General features: G+C 30.4%; 2 protein-coding genes and 1 long non-coding RNA gene across 4 annotated transcripts; 1 reads left to right on the top strand and 2 right to left on the bottom strand.

Annotated features, from left to right (window-relative positions):
* Window positions 1-686: 686 nt before the first annotated feature.
* LOC108872300 lies at window positions 687-3,929 on the bottom strand. Its single transcript, XR_001959055.2, has 2 exons — window positions 1,712-3,929; window positions 687-1,369 (listed from the first exon to the last, which is right to left on the bottom strand). It is a non-coding gene; the product is annotated as an uncharacterized LOC108872300 (long non-coding RNA).
* Window positions 3,930-4,738: 809 nt separating this feature from the next.
* LOC103874007 (probable sphingolipid transporter spinster homolog 1) lies at window positions 4,739-7,660 on the top strand. The gene is made up of 12 exons (XM_009152411.3): window positions 4,739-5,017; window positions 5,222-5,353; window positions 5,439-5,540; window positions 5,632-5,736; window positions 5,810-5,885; window positions 5,976-6,050; window positions 6,143-6,245; window positions 6,337-6,433; window positions 6,537-6,813; window positions 6,885-7,004; window positions 7,092-7,299; window positions 7,378-7,660. The coding sequence occupies exons 1-12, from the start codon at window positions 4,923-4,925 to the stop codon at window positions 7,482-7,484; spliced, it is 1,497 nt and encodes a 498-aa protein (XP_009150659.1). The 5' UTR covers window positions 4,739-4,922; the 3' UTR covers window positions 7,485-7,660.
* Window positions 7,661-8,009: 349 nt separating this feature from the next.
* LOC103874006 (phosphoenolpyruvate carboxykinase (ATP)) lies at window positions 8,010-19,548 on the bottom strand. 2 transcript variants are annotated; one of them, XM_009152410.3, is made up of 10 exons: window positions 11,137-19,548; window positions 10,760-11,056; window positions 10,438-10,610; window positions 10,186-10,339; window positions 9,971-10,055; window positions 9,300-9,873; window positions 8,992-9,236; window positions 8,746-8,915; window positions 8,493-8,661; window positions 8,010-8,389 (listed from the first exon to the last, which is right to left on the bottom strand). In XM_009152410.3, the coding sequence occupies exons 2-10, from the start codon at window positions 11,044-11,046 to the stop codon at window positions 8,246-8,248; spliced, it is 2,001 nt and encodes a 666-aa protein (XP_009150658.1). In that variant the 5' UTR covers window positions 11,047-11,056; window positions 11,137-19,548; the 3' UTR covers window positions 8,010-8,245. The 2 variants fall into 2 exon arrangements, with proteins under 2 accessions (XP_009150658.1, XP_033129054.1); XM_033273163.1 differs by having other exon boundaries at window positions 10,760-19,548.
* Between the last annotated feature and the right edge of the window lie 3,003 nt (window positions 19,549-22,551).

Below are 22,551 nucleotides of genomic sequence, written 5' to 3'. Positions count from 1 at the left end.
AGTTGTGAGTGTGTTTTGTGGATAACTATCAATATAACTTAAAATTAGACACATTCATTTCATAACTCAAGTTCGTATATGTTATGTCTTCAAATAACCGTATACTTATTTTTAATATAAATAAGTATTTTAGTTTATTGTTGGAACAAATCTGGCTTTCGTTCCATTATATTTTTTTTTGAATAATTGTTTTTAGTTTAAATACTTTTTTATGTGTATTGATGAAGTTGTATTCTTAAAAACAATTATCGTCTCTTTATTGTTAAACCTGTTTGTTGTAAGAAGTTGATGTTAGTTTCGTTGCTATTGAATAAGTTTTCTAATATATTATAATAATTATCAACCAAGTTGTTTTATAATTTTGTTATGTCATTATATATATTTTAACTTGTTTGTTTAGTATAAATTATCTAGTTTCACTAATGTTTTCTTTGTTTTTGCTAGACTATTTTATATTGTGTCTTTGTTGAACTATGCAAAGGCATATTTTATTTTCATATTAATATTAAAATTACGGTTAAATTTTTTACTTTTGTACATAATATTTTATATTTTATAAGGTACAAAAGTAAAAGGTCAATGAACTTAATGTAAGTGGCTGGAAAGAAAGGATAATGTAATTTTAAAGAAATGTAAACAATTGGATTTAACACAAAAACATAGATAATTTCTTTTGATATGTTTAGTTATTGAATTCAATTTTATTTTATGCATTTTTATTAAAATGATGATTTATATGATCCTAAAAAGGAAAAGGTGATTCATGATAACAAAAAAAACATATTTTAAATTAGGTAAACAACACAAAAAATAGCTAACTAACTATTTTTAATTAGAAAGATACATGTTTGTTTGGATTTTGACCAAGCGTCCTTCGCTGCAATCTGATATATTGTGTCAGTAGAGAGTCTGACCAAGCCTCTCATCAATCTGAATACATCTACGAAGCACCACACTTGAATTGTTACACTAAATTGTGAACATTCCTGAGCAGGAAAAACCTTAGGATCTCAATCAGCTAAAGCCAAGTCTGCCCAGACCCAGAGAAGACACAACTCTGACCCAATTAAACAGAGGCATGGATAGCCATGTTAGAGTCTTAGAGAATCGTCAGCCCAAATCTCTCTCCCATCGTTCATGTACATACACAGAAAAAAAGAAAGACAATATCATGGGAGAACATAATGGGTTTCAAACTTGATAAGAGTGATCAAGAGTCTTTGTGCCTTCATTGTTGTTGCCCGCCATGAGATAAGCTTATGAAGCTATGAACTCAAATCATCAATCTACAGAGGAAGCTCCACACATACCTAATTAAATAGGCCCACCAAAAGAGACGGCAAAGATTTTATTCCTGCACTTAAACAATCTGAGCAGACGATCAAACAACAAAAAGATTAAAGATTACATATCAGATTTTTTGTTGAAATCTGAAAAAGAAAAGAGAAACTGATTCTGATTTGGATAGAAGTTTATATATCCGGTTAAGATCATGGGAACGATTAATTTCGGACCGGAACAAAAAGTATAAACAATCCGATTGGGAGGATGAAATGGAAGGGAAGAATACAAAACATTGCTTTTCTCTATGTCTCGAAGATGTGTAGGAAACCAAAGAAAAATTTGCTCAGACCGATCGATGAACATGATGAAAAAATAAATTTCTATTGCTATTAGGAATTGTGAGGAGGATGCTAGGGATGAAGCTTACCTTTTTATAGGGTGGAGCATCACCGACTGCAAGAGGAATCAGAATCGTTGAATGAAGGATCGTGGCCGGGATCGTGGTTGTAGCGGGCGAAAGAGTTAATTAATAAGTAATTAATGGTTGAATCAATCCAACTCGTAACGGTTCGGAGGTGACAAATCGATAACAAAACGACATGAACAGACATCAACACATAGATTGAAAGGCAACTCACACGACTTTTCAGAACCCCGCTGGTGGTAGACGAAATCAGATTTTGGAGGAGACGACGAACCCTATAAACAATAATACCCGGGAAGAAGATGAAGGCAAACAACGGGCTACGTATTTTACCCAAAAGAAAAACAATGGGCCAAGTTGTCGTTTGTTTCTCAGCCCAACACACATTATCGAGAACCTACAAATAATCAAACCGTATAAGTCCATAAAAAAATCAAAAAGTAGCGGAAGCTTTTCATTTAGTAGACACGTGTAGCCACTTCCTTGCCTTATTTGATGAGGTGGCAAGAGGAGAAGAGAATAACCTTCTTCTTTATGTTATAAGATAGTTCCCACCAATACTAAGATCAGCTTGAGCCTAAACATAAGACGAAGCAGTAAAATCTGAACTAGTAATTGGCGATATTCGTCGTAAGAGACCTTTTCTTACACCATCTCACTCCAAACATATTACATTAGAGCATAAAAGGACAGTTAACTTAATAGTAATGATTTTTAATCATTTGTGGAAACACCGTACATATTGGTCAAGGTTTAAGAGTTTCTACATCAAATCTACGGTTTGATTTTCAGATTAAACACAATTTCTTGCAATTTTATAGGATGTAAACTTTTCAGAGGTTTCAACGTGCCACAGATGTTCGTGAAGGTATTCATCATGTTCGCATATGCTTTGCTTCATGTAATTAATCATCATCATATGTGATGAAATAATATTATCTGATGATACTATTGATAATTTGACCAATGACAAAAAAGATCAATTCATAATAAAAATATATTGGATATTCAACTTTAATAAAAATATATTGGATACTATTGTGCTGTGTGTTTAGTAAGATTAGATGTATGTTTATGTTTTTGTTTGCCAGCGAATTAAAAATAGCTTTTTGTGTTTTTTACTCTATCATTATGTGGATTAAAATCGTTAAAATTACTTTATATATAGTTTCTCAATATATGACAAATATCTTTGTTTATGTAATAGTTTTCTTTTCAGAAGTTCTGGATATTGATTTTGAAAATTTAATTTTTATTAATAAATTTGTTTGCCAAAAAACAGAAAATCAGAAACTGCTGTCGTTGTGATTTTTAACTCATAAGTAATAAATAAATAAATAAACTGAAAATACGAATAAATGGTAAGAAATCAAGTTTGAAATAAGAATATATTCCAAATCAAAACAAGAATATCGGAGTTTTAGGAATAAAAAAGAGTATTGTGCTATATATATAATTTTAATTTTTCTAACTGTCAGCGATAGTCTCGTGTCGACGACCGCTACAAATAATTTTAATTTTACATGTTTTCTAGATGACTAGTTAGACTTTGATCTTATTTAGTTCTAAATTGTCAAAAAAAATTTAATAATGATTTAGCTTTAGTTTCAATGTTTAAAGTCTACATGAAAATTGTACAGCTTTTCCCATTATGATTTATCTTTTGTTTCTATAGCTATAAGAAGAAAAATAAAGAAAATATTTTATGAAAATTAAACAAAATTTTACATATATATTATTTAAGTGGTAGCATCTGTAAAATGAAAATCATTTATAATATCAAATAAATTATAAAATTGTAGGTAAAGTTTATTAAAAAAATTATACAAAATTTTATTTACTTTTAATTTTATAAAATATAACATAAATTACGTTTATATGTTGCATTAAATAAAGTAAAAATTTGATAATTTATTTTGTTATCTTCTCTATTAAAAGAGAAATACTATTTTTATCTACTACAAAATAGTCATACTAAAAGTCTAGGTCCATATATCCAAATAATTTTTTTATTGTTTACATTAGTTTATTTAATGTATAACATTTCTAAATAATTATAAAGATATTAATAACAAATCCATTTTAACTATAAATTTAAATTTTAGTTATAGAAATAACAAAATCTGTTGAGAAAAAATCTAACAAAATCTTTTTAAAAATTTAAATATTCTTTTAATTAATGCACTGATTAATTTCACAATTAGTAGTATAATATTATTATAAATTAATTTTAATTAATTTTTTATTATAAACAAAATAATGAAATTATATGCTAATTTTATAAATTTTATAAGTATATTTTTACATTATATTAAAATAAAAGTAATTAATGAATTACATATTAAAATTATGTTTTTTGTGCAAACATATTAAAATTATGTTGAATTGGTAAACCAATATATTTTAAAAAATACTTTCATTAAGATAAATAAATAAAATTTCATTCACCGTTTAAAGTGACTAAAATATCATTCACCTTTGAAAATGATTAATATTATAAATTAAGTAATAATTTTTACAAAAAATAAAATTGTTAACATATGTTAAACTTTAATATTTAGAACTATATATCATCTATTAAGTTATTTTTAAAATGAAAACAATATATTATCATAAATTATTTTATACAAAATAATAAAAAATCTTATATCTATAAATGAAATGTTATCCGCACGGGTGTGCGGATTAGAATCTAGTTATTAATATAAAATAATTATATTCATTACATATATGATATACCACATGTTCTATTTTAAATGCCAAAAATGTACTGTTACAACCAACATTTGTAGTCAAATCAACAACAACATAAATTTAATAAGTACAATCAAACCAATCATCTACATTATTTGCTTTTTAGTAGTCAATGATCTAAAAATAGCTTTTTACGGTTTGATTTTTGTTTGTTTATCAACTTACTGTTTGAATTAGTTTTCTATTTTGTATTATTCTGTTTTTTTTTTTTTTTGACTGAAAAGTATCATTCTGTTTGATTTTTTAGAAAAGGAAATATCAGAAGATGAGAAGATATCGCTGATTTTAGTGATAATAACTAGATAAAGATTATAATAAGTTTGAAAATTTGTTAAGAAAGAATATACTTTTGCAAATCAAATAGGAATAGGAAGTTGCGAATAAAAAGAGCTGTATATATATAAATATAAATTTAAGTAAAAAGAAAGAAAAGACAGAGTGTGAAATTGCGAAAGAGATAATGACGAATTATGGTGGTGACCAGAGAGATTCTCCGGCTATAGCAGCAGAAGCTTCGACGGTGACCACTAACAAACGATTTTGGACTCCGGGAAGGTATAAAAGTTGATGCTTTTTTTAATGGGGATTACGATAATGATTTATCTCTCTCACGATTAAAGCGTGTGTCTGTCGTGTGAATTACAAAAAATCTTTGGATTTGGATTTTATGATTCCATAAAAGTTTTTTTTGAAGGCAATAACTTGGTGATTGTTTTGATTTGTTGTAACTAAATCGTGAAGAGGGATTGTAATTTGTAGATTCGTTGCGATCTTGTGTATCGTGAACCTGATAAATTACGTGGATCGAGGAGTGATTGCGAGTAATGGTGTTAACGGAAGCGCGAGGACTTGTGATGCCAAGGGCCTTTGCTCTGCTGGCACTGGCATTCAGTAAGACTTCCTTTTTTATTTATTTATTTTTGTTTTTTTCTAAATTTTGATTATGAAAGACTGAAACTTTGTGTTGTTGTTACAGAGGAGAGTTTAGGTTAAGCAACTTCCAAGATGGTCTTTTGTCCTCTGCGTTTATGGTTGGTCTTCTTGTCGCTTCTCCTATCTTCGCTGCACTCTCCAAAAGGTTTTTTAAGCATCTCTTTTTTTTTTTTTTTTGTGTGGTAATCATGAATCTGTGTTAGTTAAAAAGTCAGTGTTTTTGATTAAATATGCAGGTTCACTCCTTTTAAACTAATTGGAGTGGGACTTACTGTTTGGACTCTCGCTGCTGTTGGTTGCGGCTTCTCTTACAACTTCTGGATGATTGCTGTTTTCCGAATGTGAGTGAGAGTCTCTCAACTCTTTGCAATTCAGTCTTCTGTTTATTTGCTTATCATCTTTTTCTTTTAACAGGTTTGTTGGGGTTGGTGAAGCTTCCTTCATTAGTCTTGCAGCACCTTACATCGATGATAGCGCTCCTGCTGCAAGGGTTTGTTTTCGTTGCTGATACTCTTTTGGTTTTTTTTCTTTTGTCTGTTATGATGCTAAACTAGTTGATCCTTTTGTACTGTTTTTCCAGAAAAATCTGTGGCTTGGACTGTTCTACATGTGTATACCAGCAGGAGTTGCTTTAGGCTACGTGTTTGGTGGATATGTAAGTATAATGTTCGACTCTTTCTCTGTTTATTTCAAGTGTTCTGCTTTATATGTTTAAGTTTATAATATATTGTTTGCTTTGACGTTCAGGTTGGAAACCATCTCGGATGGCGTTGGGCGTTTTACATTGAGGCAATCGCAATGGCTTTCTTTGTTGTTTTGTCCTTCTGTATCAAACCTCCACAGCTCAAAGGTAGCTGTTATCTTTTCATTCTCGCTATAATCATATAGTTTCTTCTGGTTGGTTACTTTTGATTATAATGTTCTTCTTCTTTGCCTAATAGGTTTTGCTGCTAAAGAATCGAAGAAACCCTCTACATCTATTGAAACGGTCGCTCTTACACATGCAGAAGCTTCCCAAATCAAAAACGTTACCCCCAAGTGAGTAGCTGCTGTTCTGTCCTATTCAAAACACCATCTATATATATATATATATATATATGTACACACACTAACATTCTTCTATTTTTCTTTTGGGGTACAGACCAAAGACACAAAACCTGGTAGTCTTGTTTGGAAAAGACATGAAGGCTCTATTCAGCGAGAAAGTATTTATAGTGAACGTTCTTGGCTACATCACCTACAACTTTGTGATAGGAGCTTACTCATATTGGGGACCAAAAGCTGGTTTTGGTATCTACCACATGAAAAACGCAGACATGATTTTCGGAGGCCTTACTATCATCTGTGGGATCATTGGAACGTTAGGCGGGAGCTATGTGCTTGATCGCATCAACGCTACACTTCAAAACACCTTCAAGGTAAATTAAAACTAAGATCCTAAAACTCTCACTAAACTCTCACTTATCTTTACTTGATTGTTTTTATACAGTTACTAGCGGCATCAACTCTATTCGGGGCAGCGTTTTGTTTCGCTGCTTTCTGCATGAAGAATATGTATGCCTTCATCGGTCTATTCGCGGTGGGAGAGATCTTAATCTTTGCTCCACAGGTCATCAATTCTTTTAAAGAGCTTTCTGTTTCTCATCTACCGTTGCATTTGAGATTCTTACTTACTCTGGTGTCTTCTTTTATGCAGGCTCCGGTTAACTTTGTGTGTCTACATTGCGTTAGACCAAACTTGAGACCACTATCGATGGCTTCTTCAACTGTTTTGATCCATATCTTAGGCGATGTTCCTTCTTCCCCTCTATATGGAAAAATGCAGGACCGTCTCAAAAACTGGAGGACTTCAACTCTTATAATAACGTCAATCCTCTTCCTCGCAGCTATTATATGGGGCATTGGTTAGTACTTGAGATTCTGTTTTCTTCTTGCTTGATGTATGTATAGTTTTGTAAGTTATCTTGTTTGTTTGTTTGCAGGGATATTTATGAATAGTGTGGACCGGTCTAATGAAAAGAGTGACGATGAGGTCGAGGAGGAAGAGAAATTGGAAACCAAAGCAGACAACAACTCTGTTCCCGTCTAAATTTTGAAGACATTTATCATTCTTTTTTCCACCACAAAATAATTTTTTTAGATTTTTTTTCTTCCACATTTGTTCAGTTAAACTACAATTCATTTGATTCAGTTTCTTTCTCCTTTCCTTCTTGATTTCTTTGGTGTACATAAACTAATTTTTTGAATAAAAATAAGCTTTTTATCCTTTTCAGTCTTTATAGACTAATAAAATGGATGGAATTTTTTTTTCTTTGTTTTAAACATTTAAGAGAAAAAAAAAGTAAATACTTCAAGCAACAAAATCACACACGTAATACATTGTCTAATCTTATAATTCTACTTTAAAAACGATTAAAAATGTGTAATTGTTACAACACCACAACTCTATGTTCTGCCAAACCATGATTTATTCTTTTGAATCTTAAGCTAATTCTCGGGAAACTTTGATCAACTTAGATCAACAATACAATAACCAAAAAAATGCTTGACAGAGGATTGCCACATTGCAACTATTTGAAGAAATAAGCACTTGTTTGTAGCGAGGGTTTCCATGAACAGAGTTTGAAAACTTATTTTTGGATAAAACATTCATGAAAGAAAAGAAAAAGAATAGTTCTCATTTCAATTAGAAGAAAATTATGACAAAAAAATAAATGAGCCGCCAAATACATGGAGTTTTTTTATAAAAAAATTGTCTAAACATTATTCAATTTATTTTAAATTATCATATAAGCCTTTTATTTTTATTTTATATTTTGTTTAAATGGTTGGTTCATCATCTTCATTAGTTTAGAAGTTTGGACCAGCTGCAAGAATCTCTTCAGTCAATTTTCCATCATCTCCAATCTTATGACTAGTGAATGTCTCAAAATTGTTTCTAAACAAACCAGCCAACTTCAACAATGTGTCTTTATAAGCCTCTTTGTCTTCCCACTGCACCAAACAAAACACATATTCATTAACTAATTGGTTTTTATTCTCATTCCTATCAAATACTACTAATAATTTTTTTTTGTCTCTCTTCTTTCTAACTTACTGCATTCATAGGTTCCAGAATCTCAGAAGGCACTCCTTCAACTTCATTTGGAATCTCCAAACCAAAAATTTCTGTTTTGTGATATGTTGCATTCAGCAGACTTCCTGAATGTATAGCATCAATTATCTTTCTTGTATACGCCAACTTGATCCGACTTCCAGCTCCATAGCTACAAATTTATCAACAGTACAAAGTTTTAACGGATGATTTATGTTCGAGAGAGAGAGCTTGAAGTAGAGATAGATGGTAGTACCTTCCACCGGACCAGCCGGTGTTAACAAGCCAACCGGTGGCACCTTGAGCTTGCATTTTCTCGGCTAACATAGCTGCGTATTTGGTTGGGTGAAGCATAATGAACGCAGCACCAAAACAAGCCGAGAAAGTCGCTCTTGGCTCCTTAACTCCTTCCTCTGTTCCTGCAACCTACAAAACCACAGATTCGTTGCTCATCAACCTGGAGGTCGTATGTCTTGGATGATAATGATAGAAGAAGACTTACGAGAGCAGTGTATCCACTGATGAAATGATACATAGTCTGAGCAAGATCCAACTTGCTGATTGGCGGCAACACACCAAAGGCGTCACAAGCCAATAGGATCACGTTCTTAGGGTGTGGTCCAACGCATGGTATCTTAGAGTTAGGGATATACTCAATCGGATAAGCCGCACGTGTGTTCTCCGTCACCGACTTGTCATTATAATCCACTTCTCTCGTGTGCTCATCAAACACAACATTCTCCAAAACTGTTACATGACATATACGTTAGGCTTGTAAAAAAAAAGTTTATGTTATAATGATGTACATACCAGTTCCGAACTTGATAGCGTTCCAGATATCAGGCTCTTTCTCCCTCGATAAATCAATACATTTCGCGTAACAGCCACCTTCGATATTCGAGACTCCAGCATCACTCCAACAATGCTCATCATCTCCAATCAAATACCGGTTATGATCGGTCGACAATGTAGTCTTTCCGGTTCCAGATAAACCGAAAAAGAGAGCAACATCTCCCTCTTTTCCCATGTTACAACCGGAGTGAAGTGATAAAATCTTTCTCTTAGGCATCAGATAGTGCATCACACCAAAGAGCCCTTTCTTCATTTCTCCAGCATATTGCGTCCCTAGAATCACCATCTCTCTTCTTCCTAGGTTTATGTCGACACTAGTCGATGATGTCATGTAATGAGTGTAACGGTTGCATGGGAATTTTCCTGCGTTGTAGATGGTGAAATCAGGTGTCCCAAAATTCTCTAGCTCCTCAGGTGTTGGACGGATACACATGTTGTGCATGAATAGTGAATGGTAAGCTCTTGCTGATACTATTCTGACTTTGATTCTGTTCTCTGGGTCCCAGTTTAGGTATTGATCATTCACAAACACCTGACCATAACACATATATAATCCTTAATGTGTGTATTTTACTTAATAGTGCAAATAATTTCAACCATAATCTTTAATGTTTGTTTAAATAAGTTACCTTGTCCAGAGAGTTCAAGTAATCAACAGCTCTTTCTCGGTTCACCAAAAATGTTTGTTCATCCATTTCAATGTTTGGTGATCCTCTGTTGTAAAAAAAATGTAACGTAATGCATTAGGGATGATATGATTAATAACACCATATCAATATACAGTTTCCAACGTTCAATATTTGGTGATCTTGATTATGTAAATGTAGATAAGAGAGGGACTTACTTTCCCCACCAAAGCTCGGACGCAGTTGTCTCGTCCTTAACCACACGCTTGTCTTTAGGAGACCGACCGGTTTTGGCTCCCGACAACGTCGCCAACGCACCGGTCGATGTCACAAACGATCCTTTCTCATATTTTATCGCCTGCTCGTACAATTCTGCAAATCATAAAATTCGAAATGTGACTTCTGTGTTTCATTAAAAGTTGTAATAAAATCTTGTTAATGAAAATGGGTGGCGTTTTTTGGGTGGTTACCGGCGGGAGAGAGGTTGTGAAGGATATGAGTGAATTTCAAGCCGCTGTCACTGACGTCAGCAGCTGGAACTGACGTAGGAGTGTGTGGAACGTGTGCAACTTTCGCGGCCGACGTGGGATCTCCTCTGATTAACTTCGGTCCTGTCTCTCTCGTCAACGAAGCCAACGATGCACTGTCGATTAATTCGTCAAAAATTTATAATGTTCGTTACCATTATTTTATCAAATATATCATCGACCGAGAAATGTATTTTGGTCCATGAGTGGTAACATGCAAAACGATGGAATGATTCCATGGATTATTAATAGCGAATGTACACACCTGACGGATTGAAGCATGGTCTCGCCGGATGAAGGAGTGGTAGGGCCACTGGTTCCCATCACTACACCACCTCCTTCTTTGAGAGGAGTGGTGGGAGCAGATCGTTTCTTCTGGAGACTGTGGAGCTCATCAATGGTCTGGAAGTTGACCCGCGGTGCGGTGTCATCATGACACACGTCTGCAGACTTGGCTCCCTTCTCCGTCGTGATCCTTGGAAGCGCATCACGCGCCGCAGCAGCCGAGAAACTGAAGTCTCCATCAGCGTTTTCGTTTCCGTTTCCCGCCATTTTCCACCAACTTGTGATTAATATACACAATTAACACAAGTATATACAGGTTTATGAATGCAAATTGAGGTATGAAGAGAATGTTATTACCAGAATGTCTTCTGTTTTCTTCTTGTAGAAGAATAAGAGTATATAAATAAGATGAAAAGAAATTTTATGGAGGAGAGGAAATCAATGGTTGATGATGGAAAAGAGGAAGATGAATCCGCTTTTATAGGCTTTCCTTTGACTCGGTTTCTTTTAATCAATCAAAATACGCGTCTTGATTAGCCTGTCCGAACGTCGTATTGGTCTTTAAATAATTGATCATAGATTCATAATCATGCTACACATGTAGCAATGTGTGTTAGTGTGTATGTGATTTTGTAGATAAGATTATTCGTAGTCTACTAGTAATATGGTAAGATGACTAGATATTGCGTTGGTTTTAACACAGAACTAGTCACTTGTGCACATGGAAGATCAATTTGCATAATAGATACCCGATTTAGCCGATGGTCGATAACGTTTTAATGTATCCGCGTTTCTAATCATAAGACAATTCGGGTAACAATATATTTTTGGTTTCAAATGTAAAATGTCGTTTTCCAAAGTACAAACGTATCTCTTAAGCACGATTTCTCTCTAATCAATTAGATTATTACTTCAGTTGTTTGACATAGTTTTACTAAATTAAATTACACGAAAACTTGAAACTCGCATCTCTTGTACTCTTCTTATGTTAAGTATATACAAAATGTACTAATGTATACTATATTTTTTAATAAGTATTTATATCGCTGGTTCAAGGCACAAGTCTTTTGATCAAAAAACAGTATTCCGAAAGAAATAATATCGCTGTATTATTTTGAAAAGACGATCCAACGTGGGCTGTTGTAAACCAAAGTTTACTCAACCTCGATAAGTTCAATTATACTTAACCTTTTAGAAAGACAAGTGTCACTATGTTGATCTGAACCGTTGATTTAAAGGGAAAGAGATCGAAAGGTCAATGTTGACAGCTTTTGCAGATCATAGCCACGTCTGCTGACTTATCTCTATATCGTATATTCGTCGTATCACGATGACGGCAATAACACGTGCACGTTTTAGAGTTGACCAATCTTTTTTTTTAATGAAAATGTAAACCGCATTAATTGAATGTAGTCAGTAGATAATTTACCACTAATACAGTAATAGTGTAATAACGGAGAGAGAAATGTCAGTAAATACATACGTTACCTTTTGCTTATGCTAAAAACATCTCCAAAAAGACTCAGTACTATAAAATTTTGCAAACTATATATTTAAAATTTCAAAATATTCTTCTTCCAAATCAAAACTTCAAATTTAATTTCAAAATTATTTGTAATTTACATTATGCTCCTTATATTTATCATAATTAATATAAATCCATAAAACTTTATAGATAACTAGCACATATATAAAAATATTATAGTAATATTAATTAATAAAATCTTATATCAAAATATAAAATTATTAATAGAAATACATATTACATATTAAACTAAAAGCAACATACCATATTACTACATTTTTTTGAGCAATATCATATTACTAGATAAAATTATTTTCTTAGCTCCATTTTTTTTGTTACACAACATTTGTTTGGAAAATATTTTAGAAGTTTCGGAGAAAATTTACTAAACTATTAGTGCTGTTGTAATATTTAAATTTACGTAATAACTATGTCTTCAAGTATCTTCTTAAAACAACTCTATTAAGTTTCTTTTGTAATATTCTTGTTATCTAATTCTACTTTTAAAATATTATAAATCTTATTTTATTTTATTTTTAAAAATTATGTGTAAAATTTATATTTATAAAAATAAATTTAAAATATACAAAAGTTTTAAAAATTAAAACTATGAATGAAAAAAATACTTAAGAATCATAAATGTGATATATAATTAATTATAAGGACCAAGATACAAATATTTAAAGTTTCACTACTCAAAATTCTAAATTTGAAGTTTTGAAGTTTTTTTTTTGGAAAGTAAAAAATCTATATTTGAAGTTATAGAGTTTCTTTGGAAATGCTCTAATAGCACATTTCCTACTGATACAGATGTAACATATCATCAAAATTTAATTTAAGTTCCTTTTTAAAATATGTAAATATACATAATTAATATTAGAGTATGTGAGACTGTAAAATGTGTATCTTAAGAACTAAAATTGTGAAATTTGTAAAATTCATGAAGACCTTCAAAACTTAAAAAGCAAGTTAATCTCAAAATATTTTTAGCATATGTACCATACGTATTTAGGAAAGTTAACATTATTTGGTGTTGACATTATGTTAATATTACCTCTATATATATGCATCCAATGGCAGTGACGAATCCATGATTATATTTTAGGGGTGTCACTAATTGGGCTTGGTCTAACTTAAAATTAAAATGAATAGAATTTTTTTTAAAAAATGCAAAAGGAAGGTATGAACTCAGGTTGCACAATTAAAGACGGATCAGATGGGGAAAAAACAGACCAATTGAGCTACAGAATTTCCAATACCAGATAACAAATTTGCTAAAATATATTTTTAATCTGTGGCAGCTAATTCTCCTTTGTTCAAGATGGGTCCGGCTCTGTATGCATCTTGTATTTTCATATCAAACACAACACAATGATATCTATATTCTTATACTTTATAAACAACATAAAAACTGATAACATATTTCGTTGTTTTTGCTCAATTTTTTTTTTAAAAAACAACAGTTACAGGTTGTCCCATACTTAACAAAAGGCTTCAGCAAAAAAAAAAAAGAGCTTAGAAAAGTCATAAATTTCTAAGGCATGCGTAGCTTTAAAGTTTAAATTACATAGTTTGGGCCTTTGGGGGATAGGTCCATTTTCTTTGACAAGTTGTTTGTAGAGCCCGTTGAAACATTTTCTCGCTAGTAAATACTCTACAGCTTTTACATATCAGTTCAAGCAGTGACGGCATGAAAGGTTAAGGCTTTAACGGGCTTGGTAAATAAATATCAATTCTCTCATCTTTTGTTTACAATATTTGGCTCTATTGAGCTACAAATACATCAAAATCTGACACTAAACATTAACTGTGAAATGATTTGCATGTGTTATCACAACATTCAATTTCAACAAAAAAACATGTTTTAAAAAAAAATATATGACACGACATTAATTTTATTATGACATGTACGATTTTCGTTATAAAGATTTATATTTTTTTGTAAAGTTTTTAAAATATGGTGATGACTATTAATTCATATATATATAAATGTTTATTTTTGTCAAGATATATTAATAACTAATAACTCATATATCACCATTAAATTAATATATATATATATATATATATCAAATTAATATAAATAAGCTAAATATACTTACGAATATAATTTTTACATCAACTTATATATCATATTCTGTATAAAAATATACATTTTACCAAAATTAATTGTAAGCATGCATAAAAAATACAAAACTAAAGTAGTTTTACACGCTTTGTCAAATTAAAGTTGGTGATGGAGATATATAAAACTAAAGGTTTGACATCGATAATATATCTTTAAAACATTGAAATTCACTCGTGAACATATTGAAAATATATTTCTGTTTTGATCATCATTTTTCTCTTGTTTTTTACTTAATTTTTTGCTTTGTTGGTTCTGTTTTGGTTTGTTTTTGTGTAAAATGTTATGAGGAGCAAAAAAAAAAAAAAAATTTAACTCCCAAAGAGATTATTTTTACTTTTGGCAAGGAGGGATGAGTGAAGTACATGCTCATTTGATTGGGTTCTTGCAATCACACTCTGGATTTGCTTCCTTCCCATGATCACAAGGAGAACACTTGACGGAAGAAGATGTTGTCGAGTCTTTGGAACTGTCAGAAGCTGGAATTAACTTATTGATATCTTAAACTTAACATGATGATTAAATATATTAAACTTACCATATAGTGGAGAGGGAATCAAAATGAGAAACATCATCATTAGATATCCAACTGTTGCATTCATCTTTCATGTACAAGAATGATCTTCTTTTACTTCTTCTCCTCTTTCTTCCTAAATGTTCTTAATGTTGATAAGACTGATCAGTTTGTGTTGAAGATACAAGATTTCCAAACATATAAAGAGTTAAAAAGGTTGGCAATAGGGTAATGTTTGAGAGGGTCGTGTGATTTATTAACTACCGTTCTTGTAATGTTCTTAATTGCAATACTCAAATTCTTCTTGGATTTATTTGTTTTGTTTTAGTCCTTGGAAAAAAAGAAAGTGATGATGTTTTACTTAGATTTTTCGGTTGCATGTAAACCTTATGTGTTTGATTCTTGGTTTTTCCCATTTGAAAGGTTGTATCAGTAGATAGTGAAGTTGTTATAGAGGAAAAAAGATCTTGCATCACATGTAAAAAATATTACTTTTTAAAGATGAACTAGATTATGATTCACGCTTTAAAAACGCGAAAATATTGTACTTCAATTTTTTGGTTGCATGTAAACCTTATTTGCTTGATTCTTGATTTGTCCCATTTAAAAGATTGCACCAGTAGATAGTGAAGTTGTTCCATAGGCAAAAAGATTTTGCATCACATGAAAATGATATTAACTTTTTAAAGATGAACTAGATTATGATCTTCGCTTTAAAGCGCGAAAATATTAACAAAATTTAATTGACGAAATAAAATGTGTTAGCATTTTTATTTTGTATATTTGAAAATATATAGTTATATTATATTTGAAAATATATAATATATTATATAATATATTACTTAGTTTTATTTTTCAATTATTTCAATCATTTTGTTATGAATTTTTAATAAAATCTATAGTGATATATTTTATTAATTGTGTCATGTATTTTTGATCAATTTTTAGCTATAAAGCTTACTTGATGTCAATTTATTAACTCTAACATTTTATTTATATACAATATTTAATTTAATATAAAACCTTATTTAAGTGTAAATGAATGTAATTTTCTATTTATGAAAGGATATAGAATCTAATCCATTACTTTAGTTAATTTTATATTAAACTAGGGTCGGTGCCCGCGCTTCGCGCGGATTACATGTTTAATAAAAGTCCAGTTCAATTAAAATTGGGGGTTTTGAAGTTTCTGAAAGGGTAAGTTATGTTTTGTTTATTTTATAATGCGAAGACGTTAGAAGCGGTAATCATTTTTTTTTAAACAACAGTAAGTTTTAATAATAAATTGTTTTGAGGAATTCAATATTCGTAAGAGAAAACAGTATTTCAGTGTGCCTATTTAATTGACGTAGGAATCGGTAACGTAAAATTTTTAAAAGTTGACTGGTGTCGTTTGCTATGAAGCTTAAGATAGCAGTTTATTCCTCTTTTGGAAGCGTTGTATGATACCAATATCGTTGTCAAAGTAGAAGCGCGATCTAGGTGTGGTTGTGAGTGATAGTTTTCATGAAAAAGTCAAATATTTGTAAGCATTTATTTTGACATAAAATTTATGTTTAGTTTATTACCTTCATGTAACTGTGGAATAATACTTGTGATGATTACGATTTGGTTTTTCCTGGTATATATGTGATTTAACTCCCTGAAATTAGAGGCCTCCTTGTCCAATAAAGTTAGACTTATCAATTTCGATCTACAAATAATTATTGTATTATATTTTGTTTAGTTGTAAACCAATTGTTATTTAATAAAAAGTTAGTACCTGTCTAAACGCAATCCAATGGTGATTTTTGAATCTGTGTAGTGGTTATATAAATCACTTCTTTGGATGAGGCATATGCGGCCAACAACATCTGTAGGAATAATTTGGTTTTAAGGACAAAAATTTAGTGTTTATTTGTATGTGAGAGAGTTATTGGTTTTTTTTTACCTGGGAGGAAGTTGGTTGCATTTGCTAAGCTGATCAACTGGTGGTAGCGTTGGGGCCGGAATATGTATGAAGGGATCGGTTGAATGTTTTCTTGAATCAGTGTAATAATTGTTGTCTCATTAATATTGATTATGTATGGTTTAACGGTAAGCATGTACCGTTGGTTATTGGGAAGAAGATTAAAATATCTAATGTGATAAATTTTCCCTTCCTCGAAGCGTTGTTAGATTGTGTCAGACGTAGAAATAGACACCCTCCCTTCAATTATTTGTTCCTGTTTAGTGGTTAAAAACCATCATTTGAAATGCAGTTTGAATAATTAAAAGTAAATATTTTTAAGACAAACTTGGATATCAAGACAAATGAAAGTTGTTCATAGGAAAGCAATTTTATTTTTGTGATTTGTGATGGGCCACATCCTAATGATCCTAACGATTATTGGATGCGGTCTGAGGGTGTCGCCCCAATTGTTTTGATATTCTGCTGCATGTTCTGCACATATAAGAATGAGAATTATTTTGTATTGCCCATCTTTTATTAATTTTATATTTTTTTGAAGTGAACATAGTTATGGTTTGTTTGTTTTTTTTTAAATTATTAACATGGTTATTTAAAAATTAAAGTAGGCCGGCCCATAATTATTTGAATGAGGTCGAAGCATAAGTAACTGGAACTGGTAGTTGTAAATTTGTTGGGTGCATTTGATAGTAGAATTTAGTTTTTTTTTAGAAATTTATAGTGATTGTGTGTGAAATGAGGGGGTTGTGTTATTTTGGACGGACAATTTTAAGATGAAAGAAAACTTAGCCGGTTCCCACATTGTTAAAGGAAACAGTAGAAATAATAAATTGTCTGAAAAAATAGAAAATTCAAAAGAAAATAGTTTGACAGTTGAAATAAGTAATTGTCCGAAGGAAATAGTTTTACGAAGACGGTGATTTGGGTTAATGGGCTGGGCTGCGAGATTTTTTTTTTACCTGGCCCACCGGCAAATCGTAGACAAACCGAGATTTTTGTAAGCGACAACGAAGCCCAAATCTTTATTGCAATTTTAATTCGAAGCCCAATCCGCTAGTGGCATGGCAGTTTGATAGGTGGAGAATATTTTGCCTATGTGGCACTTCTAGAAAAGCTAGGATTTAGCTTCTTTTATATAGTAGGATGATATTATTTATAGTTATTTATATGTTAACAACGATTTTATTTGTTTGTGTTGCTTTTTCAATCTTCGAACAGTACATAGCCCTAAATTCTACAAAAATAAATTGTACTAGGAGAATCATCGCATATATATGTGGGAATGAATATTTATGTAAAACCTAAATTGTAATAGTTATTAATCTTTACTTTTGTTTAGTTTAGTTTTATATTTATATTATTTTTATTAAGCATCGTTTATGAGTTATTGAGTTATGATGTTTTAATATATTTGATTATGCAGAATATTTAATTTTGCTATGATATTTGTTTCTAAAATTCTTGTTTGATTTTTATATGATGTTAATTAGTTTCTTCTTGTTTGTATGGTTATTTCAATTATAATTTTTCGTTTTGTTTATTTTTATTATCACAAATCACTTATAAAATTTATAAACAAACAAAATTAAAAAAAATATTGTTTAAAATCTGTTTAAAATTTCATTATTCAAAATATAACTTTACATTTAAAAGTTACACAAAAAAATAAATTCAATTAAAGTTACCTTATGTTTTAGAAAACTTTCATGTAAATAACATATTTTGTTTTATTTTGTGAAGACAAAAATATTAAAGCTATAGCTGGCTCTGTTACATGTTATAAATGTTGTTTCGATAAAATGTTTAGTTAACTAAGTCATTCTTCTTTCATTATATAGTTACTTTATGATATTCACTTTGGTCTTTCAATTATTCAAGAATGAATGAATTTTTATACCAAAGATAATGGGTGTAAAAAACATAATTTTCGTGAATAAAATAGAATCTTAGATATTGAAATATCTATATTGATGGTTCAAACTTTAAAGAATTAGTTGCTTCTATACATAAGAATATGAACATCCATATATTATTAAGTTGAAAATTTTTAGTTATAGAGGAAAACTATAGATTTAGAAATTAAAAGCTGATCCTTCGGGCGGATAGCTTAGCACGTAATGCATGCAAGCAACTGTCCTTTGTCGTTCACATGGATGCGGAGTTACCAATATGGTTTACAGAGTCAACATGAGTCTGTAAATTTCTTGCTGAAAAAAAAAAGAAATTAAAAACTGATTAAAATAAAATTTTAAAGTAATTATGATGTTCGAGTAACGGGAAAAATTTATAAATAAGAATGTTTTAAAATTATGTCCTACAAGAAAATGTTTCTAATTAACGTGACCAAATTTATAAATAAGATTTTTTCAAAAAAATCTTAAAAAGATATTCCTGACTAATTTGATGTATTTATTTTACTAATGAGATATTATAAATTTTTATGTCATAAGAAAACTGATAAAGTCATAAAACCAACGTGATTTATGGAAAAATTATATTTTTTTTCTAAATTTGAGATTTTAAGAAAATTCATTTTTTAGTTAAAATGTTATAAATATAAAATAAATTTTTATATATTTATATATTAAATATATTTCCTTTTTGATACTACATTCTTTTGATATATAAAAAATAATTAGTTTTTCTTTAATTCTAGTTTTAGATATATTTTATATTAAAGAAATTATATATTATATTACTTTTTGATTTATATAAAAATCGGCTTTATTAAATTACTTGCTTTATATATATAAACTAATACTGATATATTAATATTAAAGATATTTTCTTTTATATTAAATTCATTTTTTAAAAGGAAATTCGTTTTCATTAAATTATATATGTTTTAAAATGTTATATATGTACTATTAAGGAGAAATTTTACTTTTACACTTTGTTTGATACCACTTTTCAATTTTACCACTAGTCTAGTGACATTTTCATAAATACTATGTTCATTAATGGACAAAAGACAATAGTATCCTTCCCTTATCTTTTCTCAATCATCGTTTTCTTCATCTCTCTCTTTTGGCGATCGATTTTCTCGGAGTCACCGGAGATCCGCCGTATCTCTCTCACACGACCGGTTCTCTGGGATTCCAAACCTCCACAATGTTGACTCATACTTCTGTACAAGATATAACCTTGCTTCACAATTAGCGCGCTTAGCTGTTGCCGTCTTCATAGAGCTTCGTTGTCAAATTCATGGAGATTCAGCTTCGTCGTTTTCATGGAAATTCAGCTTCGCCGTTTTCACGGAGCTTAGCCGCTGTTGTATGACAGAGAGGAAAGCCTCCTGATTTGAGATCCTCGTCGCTGATTGAATAGCTCGCTGGTTGTCATTGCATCCTCTCGTGAATCGTAACTTGTGATGATGGATGCGGTACTGCGTTTTGAGGGTTTAAGGTGGATTTTAAACTAAGGAAAGCTGGAGGAAAGGAGATTGTGCCTCCAATCATAACGATCAGCGTCACTTCGGGAGCCTATTAATGAGGCAAATCAAATAAAACATTCAGATCTTATAGCGACAAAAGGCTTTTGACTTAATCTTTTTTTTTTCTATCATGAATCAGTATAGTTCTGTTGGGACTGAGGAAAGTTGGGCATGATCTTACTTTGATGTGCTGGTTGGATTTCAGATAGTTACTTAAAGAAATGATTTTTTCTTAGGGAAAGCTTTAAACTTAGTTATGTGGTGTAATAGTACTGTTAGGCCAGAGTATTGTTTCGCAAAGCAATAATGCTTAGTGGTTCTTTGGTGTTACCAAGATACTGTTATGTTCTCTTTGGTTGTCCAAAGACATTTACTAATCTTTCTTCATGTCATTGTCAACTAGGAATGGAACATGCACATGCTACTGTTACTGTTGACACAAGTACTTGGTTCTATGCCTTTACTCATTGAACTAGTCTAGTCCTTCAATCTCTCTGCAGGTGAAACTGCTAGACCAAGTTCATTGTTTTATGTTTTACCAAGCAAAATTCCCTCATGTATCTTACGTTTTGTGGGACACACATTACAGAAACAATATTGGTAACCTTAGAAACTCATGTTCTGTCATCAACCACTTTGTCATCTTCCATAACGTTTCTTTTTCTAAAATGATGATTAATATTTCATAAATAATGTGTGTTTTTCTAGATAAGTTATCGATTGGTTAATGTTATGAAATAATCAGGAAATGTCTGTTCTTCTTCCTAGAATCATCCTCTTGATGGTTCATGTGATGAAGATCAAGATATGTTTTGTTTTCATGTTAAAAGGAAGCATGTGAAGAACATTGGACATATAGTATAACAAGGTTGCAACAGAGAGCCTAACAGATAAGTTATTTGGGACTTTTACCTTCATTACGGAAAAGATCTTATTGTTACAAAACAGACAAATCCACATGTTGTTTCCTTTCCAAGCCATCCAAAACACAATAAAACAGCAGGGACGCTCACTTCACTTCACTGTGGTTTCTTATACTATGATGGAAAACCAACAATCTCAACGTAAATGCAATAGCTAACTCTTTCCAGAGGTTTTCGCACTTGTCTCTAGTTCTGCTTCACGTACCTATGATTACAAAAGTGGATATATCTTTGGTAATATTAAGAAGCAAAAAGTAATTCGAAAATCAGTAATAATAGTTAACAAACTATTTCAAAGTCTATAAATCTACTTATAAGAATTTATAAAGCCAGTTACAAAAGTTTATAAGAGTTTATAAAATATTTTATAAATATAAAAATGATTTTATAAGAGTTCATAAATCATTTTATAAGGTTAATTAATAAGAACTTATAAAGAGATTATAAACCTTTTATAAAGGTTTATAAATATTTGTAGAAGTTTATAAAGGTTTCTAAAATGTTAATTAAGGGTCTATAACAAAGATTTATAAAAACAATTATAAAGATATAATTTATAAAAGTTTATAAAGATTTATAAAAATATTTATTCATAGTTTATAAACCGTTTATAAAGGTTTATAAAAAAATTATAAAGGCTTTATAAGAATTTATAAAAGGTATATAAACGGTTTAGAGGCTCTTCTAGAGCTGTTAGAAAAATATATATTCTGCTAGAAAAATATCAGAAGGGTTATAAATCGGTGTATAACACTTATAAAACTAAAATTAGTTAATAAAAATAATATATTATCTTAAAACCCCAAAAATCACCTTGTAAACCATAAATCAGTTTATAAATAATAAATCAGTTTATAAGACCTTATAAATTAATTTATAAAATTTTATAAGTATATATAAACTGATATGTATTTTGTAAGAATTTAGAAGGTTTTGTGTATCATTTATAAACTCCTATAAACAAATGTACCCATTAATAAAAGTTTATAATTACTTAAGTGTTTGTAAATTGGTTAAGAACAAATAATTTATAGAAACTATAAAAGAATAGATTTTAAAATTAGTTTATAATTTTTTAAAAAAATTTCATAATTGTTATAACAGCTATTTATTTATAAGAATTTGTAAATAATCATTATAAGAGTTTTTTATATATCATTTATAAAAGTCTTTATTTCATTTATAAAATTATTTAAAAAATTATAAGGTTTATAAGGGTTTATAAGTCATTTATAAGTGTTTATAAATGGTTTATAAATAATTGGAAATGTGTATGCATCAATCTTGTAGCCTGAATTGATGAT

This window comes from Brassica rapa, chromosome A06, assembly GCF_000309985.2.
Source record: "Brassica rapa cultivar Chiifu-401-42 chromosome A06, CAAS_Brap_v3.01, whole genome shotgun sequence".
Taxonomy (NCBI): Eukaryota; Viridiplantae; Streptophyta; class Magnoliopsida; order Brassicales; family Brassicaceae; genus Brassica; species Brassica rapa.
Note: the sequence above shows the minus strand (reverse complement) of the source record. Positions and strands in the feature narration are given on the sequence as shown.